The 11310-nt window shown below is 32.3% G+C and overlaps 1 protein-coding gene across 1 annotated transcript; it reads right to left on the bottom strand.

Moving 5' to 3' along the window:
- Positions 1-326: 326 nt before the first annotated feature.
- Positions 327-9311, bottom strand: LOC134257227 (uncharacterized). The gene is made up of 6 exons (XM_062739870.1): positions 8669-9311; positions 8517-8611; positions 3823-4170; positions 1081-1654; positions 690-996; positions 327-588 (listed from the first exon to the last, which is right to left on the bottom strand). Exons 1-6 carry the CDS (start codon positions 9309-9311, stop codon positions 327-329), a joined length of 2229 nt encoding a protein of 742 aa, XP_062595854.1.
- Between the last annotated feature and the right edge of the window lie 1999 nt (positions 9312-11310).

Below are 11310 nucleotides of genomic sequence, written 5' to 3'. Positions count from 1 at the left end.
GAGAAAATACAAACAAATAAAGTTTTCAATTACTCTATCTTGGTCTAACATAATGTTTAGAATTCATGGATTTATTTAAAATTTTGTCATACAGTGCAGATTACAATTTATTCTTTTTTATGTCAAATGGTGGGTCAGCCTAACTACACGCAAGTACCCTGAAATTAGGGTGCAGTGTAGTTAGTCTGAACTTATCAAAAATAAGCCATATATGACTTTAAATTCTACAGTAATTTCTGTATATAAAATCACTAGAACTTCATTTTCGAGTCATAACTGTATATGTGTATATCATTCCAGTGTTTATATTTCTAACGAAATAATAATCACTGTAGATACTTGTACACTGTCAGTGTATTGGTGTCTTTTTGTCCCACATAGAGATTGTTTTCATCATCCACACACACAGCACGGGGACGATCTACCCCTTGTTGTGGTGTGAGTAATAGAGACAAGATCTGACCATCCTGATTAAGGAGGTGAACAGTGTTACTGTTATAATGTCCATCACACACTAGGATGTGACCGAGGACATCAGTACAGATTCCATAGGGTTCGAACTTTGACTTCTGACCTGTGTAGGAGAACCTGTGGTGTCCTGATTTATTTACTACCACTACTCCCTTACTAAAGTCCGATGTACAGATATCTCCATTGAGGTTTTTATTAACTAGTATGGATAACTATACAGTTCCTCTCCTTTGTTATCCCTCTGTATGTTCTGTAGTTCTTTTCCTGTCTTGTTGTACCGGGTGACTTTAGCCTTTCCACTTGTCCACATCCCCACCAGTAAGTCCCCGTTGATGTGGGATGAGTGTATGCTGACTGGTGTCCAGTCTCCAGTTTTAATGAATTCAGTGATATTATTATCCTGTGTTATCCTATTGATGGCTTTCTTGTCTTTGTCTGTGAAGGTCAGATCCCTGTCCTGTGTCACCGTGTGGTAACCACGCCTACCACTGGTTTCTATCTTCTGTATCACATTCCCCTGTAGATCTGTTTGGAACAAGATTACCCTCAATGTCACTGATCAAGAGTCTGTCTGATTGATCTTTTGAAACATGGAATGCATTATTACACCTGGTACATAGAACTCCCTGACCTTGGTGACAGAGGCAGATAGAGACAATGTTTGTTTCTTGTCAGACTTCACGTGTTTATCTTGTTTTGTCTGTTCACTTGTAGATTTCATTGATGTAGCAATAGGATGAATTTCCATTGGCTTTACTCTTCTTAGTTCTGCCCTTTTATCTGATTTAATTAATTTCCCTAGTAATTTAGCAATATCATTTTTGTTGTATTGAGCAGAAGAAAATTCTGGTGTGACAGGTTTGGTGGTTTCTGGTATGGATTTTATTTGTAAGTTGTCTGGAAGTTTAGTTGTGAAGTTAGTGAGCTCAGTAGAGGACAGGTAACTCTGGAACTCTTTAACAAGGTCACTGAGATAGGCAATATAATCATCAAATGTCTTCTTTTGCCTCCTTAATTTCTTCAGTAATGACTTCTCTTTTCGGTGTAATTCTTCCATATTTTCTAAGAGCACTGTGTCCACCATGTTTTTGAGAGACTCGGCTTCGGCTTTCATGGATGTCCGTATGCTGTCCATGATCTGTTTAACTTCTGCTACATCTTTCTGAATTTCTCTGTGTAAATCCTGTGATGTAGGAAAAAAGTAATTATGGATTTTAGAGAGTTCCTTTTGACAAAGAGTAAATTTCTCTGTGTAGATAGTTTCTAAATCAATAAATTGATGACCCCTCACTCTTAAAAAAGTTTTACTTAGTAGTCATTTTTTACTTGAAATAACAAAGATAAGTAATAGATAATTACTAAGCATTTACTTAAAATTTTAAATCAATTACTGAAATATATGTCATTTACTAGATTCAAATGTTTTACTTGATTTTTGTATTTTAAAGAATTGTTTCACTTACACACTAAAAAGTTTTACTTAGTAATTTATATTTACTTAAATTTGTGTATATAAGTAATAACATTACTTGGTCTTTACTTACATTTTACCACTATTTACTATATAATTAATATTTTAATGCCCCCTTAAACAAAGTTTCGGGCGTATATAGTTTTTGTCGTGTCCGTCTGTCTGTCTAGCTGTCTGTCTATCTGTCTCCCTGTTTGTCTGTTTATCCACAGAAACTTTTACCTTGCCCATAACTTTTGATTTAGCGGAGCTATGACTTTCATATTTCACACGTGTATTCCTTGTGACAAGACCTTTCTTTGAGTATCACCAAATTTGACCTTGACCTTGAAGTTTGACTCACATACACAAAAAATCCAAACTTATTCTTTATCCAAATCTTTTGAACAGTAAATACCAGGACATGTATACTTCACATATATATTTTTTGTTGAAAGAACTTTCATTGAATACCAACAACTATGAAATTTTGACCTTGACCATGGGGATTTCCATCCTTGTGAAAAAAACTTTAACCTTGGCCATAACGTTTGAACGGTAAGGAATAGTGCTTTCATACTTACATATATGTAATCATTTTGAGAAGACCATTCATAGGATACCAAGAACTTTGACCCTTTGACCTTGACCTTGGAGTTTGACCCACTTTTAAAAAGCAAACCTTGACTCTAACTTTAAAAGGATTAGGGTTAGTGCATTCATACTTTACATAGTTCATCCTTGTGACAAGACCATTCTTTGGGTACCACCAAATCTGTCCCTTTGTCTTTGACCTTGGCGTTTGACCTACATTTCAAAATTGGTAACCTTGACCATAACTTCTGAAGGGTTAAGGCAAGTGTTTCCATATTTCACATATGTATTTTTTTTGGCAAGACCTTTCATTAGATACCAATAACCTTGACCTTTTTACCGTGGAGATATCAAGAAATCCCAATAATTTAAATTTGCATTTAAGAAAAGTTTAACCTTTGAAATGTTGCCATACAGGGGCATAGGTGTTTCACAAACACATCTCGTTTGAATTGTATTTAATTGATTTACTTAAAACAAAAATTTATTTACTAAATCTAGAATTCAGATCAGTAATTACTTAAATATGGTAGTCTAATCACTAATTGTCTGTGAGGAGGAGTTATCTTTCTTCTAAATATTCCTTCATGTGAAAAAAAAGTCACACTAATAAAAATGCGACATTAAGTACTTGAAATGTTTAACCATTTTTAAAATGGTCCTTAAAAAGATACAACTTATTCAATTTTTAAGGCTTTCGAAGTTGGAATCAAATGTTTTATTGTTATATATAATAAAACAATTACAAAGAAATTGGCAAAAGAAATAGAAAGTATAATTGTTTCCATCATGAGTAGATTTCTTCTATTAAACTATTCAGAGGGCCCAATTAGGGAACTCTGATAAAGAAAACTGTGAGTAGTACTCACATGTCAGAGGGTCGGTACCTTGCAGTGTTTCTAGTAAATAATGTCGATTTTAGTAAATATGATAAGTATTTCATTTACTTAGTATTCTTTTGAGTATAATATTCTAGATTTTAATTAATATCAGAATTACATTTACTTAGTAATAATTCATAAAATTTAGTAAATAGAAAGCATATTATCTCTAAATTAAGTAATAATAATTTAACAAAAATGAGTAGTTCATTTACTAACTTTAAGTAATACAATTCCTATAATTTAAGTAATTCTATTGATACTTAGTAAATCATTTTATAAGTAAATGAATTCATCCTTATTACTAATTATGTTTACAATTACTAACCATGATAGTCATTTACTTGCTATTCTGACTAAATGGATTACTAATAATTACTAGTTTTTCTTAATCTAATATCTTATTTTAAAAACAACAAGTAAAACTTTTTTTAGAGTGCTGTGCTCCTGCATTGTTGAGCACTTTGAACATATAGGAATGTTACATTCTTGACATAGAATATCCATTTCTTTGGTGAAGTGGATCCTGCATTTTTTCATAGGAAGTTGTCGTCTTCGTTGCTGGTAAAGGACCACTTCATGGTTTTTGTTTTCTGGAATCTTTAGATGTTGGTCTCTGCATGATTTACACATCTGTTGATGGCAGGAATTGCAGTAAAATTCACAATTTCTCTCACAATCTTCAAAACCACACTCTAGAAAGTGTTGAGCAGTGCCTGGTATTTTTATCTCAAGCGGGGGAGGTGTTTTTATCTCAAGCGGAGGAAGAGACATCTAAAAAAAAATACAAGCCAAATTTTAAAAAATGAATTAACATGATTAATCAGCATGTAAATGTATGTTCTGTTTGTCTGATTCATGAGTCTTGAAATCAATCCTTCCACGAATCCTTAAAAAATGGCTTTATATATTATTCTGTCTGTCGTATTGTACAAATGTTGTATTATGGCTGCAGGTCTGTTTACAGGGTGTTTTACAATATAAGTCACACATCTAAAAATCAATATACGCCCCGGGTCTATCGATTCGGGCGCATAAAAAGGGACCCTGGAAAACTGAGGATAATCCTTGCTGAAGTCAAAAGTCAAACAAAGTAAACAATGGTGCTCTAAACAATGAGAAAGAATGGGTGTACTTAAGTGCGTCATTTGGAACCATTTTGGTTACCCATTTTAAGCTTTACATTACAATATGTCGCTAAATTCATCAATGATTAATGTGCAAGCATATGATTTTGATATTTATGTCTATTTATTTTTTTCTACATATTTGCTAAAATTACAGACAATGTGATTGAAAAAGAACAAGTTAAAGCCTTAAATCCCGGAAATTTGAACGGGACCACTTTCAAATCTAAGGTATCCGCAAATATACAGATGCCGTTTAAATAAAAGCAGTTTTGTAGTAAATTGGATGAAGTTTGCATAAATCAGCCTTGATCTGGTTAAATGGAATTAATAAATTCTATTTCAACTCAATTTCATTTTCTGTGAAAATTGCACTGAAAACTGAACCATTTGCAAACAAAACGCATTTCAGATACTTGGGCTGAAATTAAGGGCATTTTAACCAGCATTTTTAATCCGTTTTGGTTAAAATACTGTGAATTTTCCAGAATTTTGTCCATATTTTCTTACCATGCCTATAAAAGGATTATTCCTCCTAGACCAGCTCCTAGTTCACTGTTATATTCAAAATTAATGATTGTATCAAATTTTTCTGTTGTGATAGACCTCGGATGGATAGCATACTTTCTTCCAGAAGAATATAATATACACATAATTTATATTATGCTTTTGACAAGGATGACATTATAATATATTTTGTAGATACAGTACTTACTTTAGATTGCCAGTATTCAGTCAGGAAAAAATCTAAAAAGTAATAAAGAAGATATGTATCCTCCCCCTTCAAACTACAAACTGATAATGCTAACGTTGTACTGGATTATTTACCTCATTGGACTATGAACGATTAGCTTTTTAAACTGTTTATTTAAGGTTGGATTCTACTCATATTTCTAGTATTTAAAAATTAATGAAATTTTCACAGAATCAAGAATACAATAACACTAAGTGATGATATCACTGAGATTCAATTTGACCTTTTTATATTAGAGGCAAGGTCAAGTCAAGGTCATTATCTTTTTCCTTGACATTAAGAATAAAAAAATACTGTTGCCAATCATGTGATACCTACTTCTATTTCAAAAGTTTAAAGATTGTTCTTTTTGCATAAAAACATATTACTATATCGGGTCTATAGCATGATATTACCAAATTTACATAAATAATTTAACTTAACTGGATATTGGCTAATCCGAATTTTCTCTGTTTTTCTTCATTTTTTAGGATATATTAGTTATTTTCATATGCTTCCTATATTTAACTTTTTCTTATTTTCACATTTAGTAAAGTAGTCTTATAAATGTACAAAATGATACAAAAACAAAAAGTTTTGATCGTTTACTAAGAGAGAAAAAATACTTTTTATGGATTTTTGGCTCAAATCTGCACTTTGATAGGAAGCGTTTAAAAGCTAACAAAGTTCTAGTTTGTTTGGAAAATCATATTTATTTGATATATTTTGAAAGTTTAGTCCCTCATTATTAATTTAACTTACATTTGAAAATTTCTCCAAGTCTTCGATTGTGTACAAATTATAACTAAATTCATTGTTCTATTGTAATTTTGAGAGGCAGAAAAGAAGACATATTCATACGCCACCATTCCGCCAAAATATAGTCCCTGCTAGTTTTCAAACGCAGTTTACCATTTCTATTTAAAGTTGTACAATTGTGATGAGGAAGAAAAATATGATCTTTTAAATCCCTTGCTCCTAAATATATAAGACATATAAGCAAATATACTTTGAATGTTTTATCTAGTCAGAAACCAGAGAAGAATCCTACCTTAATTATTGGTCAACAACTTGATAAAATACCTTATCGTTTACTATGAAGGCAGATGACTATTTGATTTTAAAGTCTTATTGGTGGCATTTTTAGAAATAAATATTTTGCATTGAATAAAAAGAGCACTTTTTGTAAATAATTTTATAAGTTTAGTAATTAAATTTATTGATCTAACCAACAGACATGAGATCTTTGGCAACGCATTCTAAGAGTACTCCATACAATAAATTTTAAAGAGTGTCATAAATTTACACAAATTTAAGCTTTAAGTTAGCTATTCTTTTTAGAAGAATATGGCAAAATATTTTTATTGTGACTGCCTCTTGCTTGGCCTACTTGAAGGACGCTGAGATAATCTGAAAATACAAACTTATTTTGGTGCTAAAAGAGTAATATAAACTTTAGAGAAATATACCAAGCCAGGTGAATTTTATAAGGAAAAGAAAAATGACAAGAAAACAGCAATATCATATACGCTGATTTTTACCATTTTGCTTTTCCTGATAAAATACACATCGCTTGGTATACGTTTCTTAATTTTATATTACACTTTTAGTACCAATGTAACATATTCTAAAATTTGTTTTATCTGTAAATCTATACTGAGTGTGTTTTGTCCATATTTGTAATTTTGTTGAAATATTACTCTATTTCATTTTCCAGTTCATAGGAGAAAAAAATTCTAAGAATTATCCACTTTCCTAAACTTGGGACATGGTATTAAGTCTTCTCCAAAGAAAAAAAATTGTTTGTATCATCTGCCCTTAACTGCAATAGATTGGAAACAAGGGAAATGAAAGATATATGAGTAACCAATACGAACACGTGTTATCCATCCCATGTCTATTTACAAGTTGTGTACAGCTCTTACTTGTGAGATTTTCAAAGGGTCTGAGGACTAGAACGAGTGTTGGGTAACTTCAAATCTAATGTACCTTGGGAATCTTCCTTTAAAGAATTTGTATAAAGACTTGGTGTTAACAGGAATATAGTAACTGGTCACTATTATGTATAACAGGAATATAGTCATACATAATAGTGACCAGTGACCGATTACATATCTGTTAAATTTGTGGTTCTTAGCTCCAATCATCTAAATACAGTGTAAAGATAGGGTATAGATTACAAAAAAATTAAAAGATAAATGTATTTATTGTAGTGTTGGCAACGAGTACCCGGTTAACCGGTTAACCGTCGAACGATGCGAGTATCGGTTAGTAAAATTGCTAATCGGTTACTCGGATAAAATGCATCTTACAAATGTATATGGTAAATAACTAACAAATAAAATGTTTATTTGTTTATAAGCATACAAATAAACATTTCTCTATTTTTTCTTTACCGTTAGACTTAATGATCTATGGTTTCACTAATATGATTGATTGGTTTTCACAATTAATTGATAGCTTTGATTGCCAGAAGGTAATACAAGTTTTGAAGACCCAAGTTATAATTACCTCATTAAATAATTTAACAAGATGCCGCCAAAGACATGTACATGTATAGCTTGGAAGCATTTTAAAAGAACATCTGATTCCATACCTGTAAAATGTAATTAATGTAAATTGGATTTATCGTGACTTCAAATTTCTAAATAACTATTCTTCTTGATCGTGACATATATCGGGGGTTGAAAAGTAAAACTGATGAACGCCATTGTAAAATATTTTTCTTCTGATTTATTAATTTTTTTGATTATAATTATATTTAAATAAAGTTATTTCACAATTCCTTTGTGTTTTATTAGAACCGATGAGTAATATATGAGATAAAAGATACATATTAATAAATCATCCGAGTAACCGGGTACTCGATCGGAAGATTGAGCGAGTAACCGGTTACTAAAAATCGTCCGATTTGCCAACACTAATTTATTGTATTATCTGCTTTCCTCATGGGCAGTTTATTGCTTCTATGATTATAATAAGACTAAAGCTTTAGCTTTAAATACAATTGTTCAATTGTGTTTCCTGGTAGGTGAATGTTAAGAGTAAGAAATATTTATAAATCAACAATTATATACTAGTACCTTAACATTTCGAAGATGGTATATCAATAAATTATTACTTAATTACACAATTACCTTAAGGAAAAATATTGTAATTGTAAACAATCTTCATTTACTTCTCTTTTAGTCATCAGAGTATTTGAGATACTTGTTTAAATAATGTCTTCAAGAAGGATACTTTAGAATCATTCCAGATACTTGTACACTGTCAGTGTCGGAGTATCGTTGCCCCACATAGATATTGTTCTCGTTATTTACACACAAAGTAAGGGGATACTTCACCCATTGTTTTTCTGTAAATACAAAAGACAAAAACTGACCATTCTAATCAAGGAGGTGAACAGAGTTACTGATCTCATCACACACCAGGATGTGACCGAGGACATCAGTGCAGATTCCATAGGGACAGAACAATGTCCCTTGATCTTTGGAAATAAATCTGTATTGTCCGGATTTATTCACCACCACTACTGCCTGTTTATTAAAGTCTGATGCACAGATATCTCCATTGATGTTTTCTGTGATATAGAGTGGAAGTTGATATATATCCTGTCCTTTGTTATCCCTCTGTATGTTCTGTAATTCTTGTCCTGTCTTGTTGTACCTGCTGACTTTAGCCTCTTCGTAACCATCACTCACCATCCCAACCAGTAAGTCCCCGTTGAGATGGGAGCAATATATACTATAAGGTTCCCAGTCTCCAGTATTAAAAAATTCGGTGATCTTATCGTCCTGTACTTTCGTATAGATGGCTTTTCTGTCTTTGTCCGTAAACATCAGATCCCCGTCCTGTGTGACTGTGTGGTAACCTTCATCCTCTCCCCAGGTTTTTATCTTCTTTAATTTATTCCCCTTTAGATCTGTTTGGATAAAGTCACCGTCTCTGTCACTGATCCAGAGTGTGTCTGATTGACCTAACGATACATGGTAGACGTTATGGATTCCTTGTACTTTGAACTCCCTGACTTTAGTAAAGGAGGCAGCTAAAGACATTGTCTCTTTTTTTCTCTTTTTTTTTATTTCACACACTGCTTTTGTTTTGGTTATTTATTTGTAGATTACGTTCATGTAGTAGTAAAAAATGCACTTTCTTCGCCTTTATTTCTCCTGGCAAATTACACGACTGAATGTTAAAGTATTATTGCATAATTGAACACCAACAACATACAAAACTAGATGCTGTCATGAGACAGTAATACCCGCACTAAGGTGTTTGCCTCTAAATGCACTCTAGCTCCTTCAAATTGGGCTTTTCCAAGGAAAAAGTCAATATAATTCAATAATTTACATAACACATGTATTCATCAAATTGAGTATATTATATTTTCAGGTGACCTTGTGACCCACTGGCCTCGATCCTATAAGTATTACATATTCTTAATCCATTACCAGTCTGAAATTAAACAACAGAATTTAATTAATGATGTAAATTAGGTTTGATAAAGGGGGGGGGATAAAAATATAAAATTTTGGCCCATAATTGGAACTTTTTAAATCTATTTTCTCATATAGATCCACAACAAATAATATTATTCAAATTAGTGTAAAGCGTTTTTGCTGATTTTTCAAAATGTACAAACTTTTTTATATTTGACTAGGCAGAAACACCTTGAAAGCTGCCATATACCCAATCAATTTAGTCAACCCCCACCCCTCTCCCATCAACACACATACAGAAACACAACTTATTTTCCTGTTTTTGGAAATAGGCCTAGATGGCAAAGTTAAGATAAAACATCTTTTGTAAATGATAATTTTAAATTTGTTCTTGTTCTATAAATGTATCTGAACACCTGCATCACATTGGGCTTGCGTCACGTACCCAATTTAAGTGGTGTACACATCATTGCATGTATGTCAGTGGGAATTATTTTGTGTTTTAATTGGATTATATATCATGAATTTTACGGGACCTATAACAGTCGGTAAGTACAAGTTTTAGTATAGAAACGCAACTGGTTAGGTTAAAGTTTAAAGGATCAAAGGTCCTCCGATGCTGCAATAAGACGAATTTCACATTCGGAAGAGTTATCGACGTTACATTCAGTTACAAGATACAGAATTTGTTTTCCAGACCAGAATTTCCTGAGAAGCAAAAAAAAAGAGAATTTATGGTGGGGTCTGTTTTCTAGGGTGGAGGGCATCCAAAGTCATTTTAATTTGCTTCAGTATACATGTATATTATAGTCCTGCAAATTCCGGGGAGGGGGGATCTCCCAATCCACTCCCTGTCCCTGTAATGACAAATGATCATATGACTCCTAAATAGTAGGAAACTTTTTCCATTTAACTATACATAATTTTGTTTTTTGTGTTATTATGTATGTAAATTTAATGATATATATAAAGGTTATGAACCCCTGGAGGTCATCCCCACTCTCCTAATGAACTGAAAATATTCACAATATGACTGCATTAAATTAAATAAAAGTGCATCAATGATAAGATTGCTTGACATTTTATTCATCAACCTATCCTCCTAGAAATAGGAATGAAAATCATTCAAAGAGATGGACCACATTAAAGTATTTGTATATATTAACATTTTTTAAATGTAAAAACATTAGTAGTAGTCTGCAAACATGAATAAACATGGGTCTGGGAAGGGGTGAGGGAAGGATCAAGTTCATATCTCTTTACGCCTTAATGGTTGAAAACTCCTGAAATGAATGTAATGACTTCAAATCTGACTTGTCCTCGATTATTTTTCAAGTAGTGGTGTCTCCATTTGAGTGAAAAATTTCTGAGAGGGATGTTTAACAACAAACAAACAAATGACATAAAAACACAATATTGATTTGCGTTAAGAAATATGCTGGGGATTTTTTTCATCATAAATCTTCTTCTCAAGAACAGCAAGGGCATTACCGGTATTGTCCCCCGTTTTGGGGAAAGGGAGGGAACATTAACTCTCATTTGTCTGTCAGTCTGTCCATCTTTGACAGTATGTGCACCTGTCACAATAAATTTAAACTTGATCATAACATTTGAA

Source organism: Saccostrea cucullata, unplaced genomic scaffold (assembly GCF_032062105.1).
Source record: "Saccostrea cucullata isolate Sc308-1 unplaced genomic scaffold, CSIRO_AGI_Scuc_v1 ctg16265, whole genome shotgun sequence".
Lineage (NCBI taxonomy): Eukaryota > Metazoa > Mollusca > Bivalvia > Ostreida > Ostreidae > Saccostrea > Saccostrea cuccullata.
The sequence above is the reverse complement of the archived record's forward strand: the minus strand, read 5'-3'. Positions and strand labels throughout refer to the sequence as shown.

Bases quoted from the DNA above. Each gene is read 5' to 3' on its own strand.
- LOC134257227 (XM_062739870.1), bottom strand. From the start codon at position 9,311: ATGTCTTTAGCTGCCTCCTTTACTAAAGTCAGGGAGTTCAAAGTACAA. The intron at 1,655-3,822 runs GTTTTACTTGTT...CCTACATCACAG, and splicing joins AGCACAGCACTCTAAAAAAA to GATTTACACAGAGAAATTCA. The intron at 589-689 runs GTATAGTTATCC...AGGACACCACAG, and splicing joins GATAACAAAGGAGAGGAACT to GTTCTCCTACACAGGTCAGA.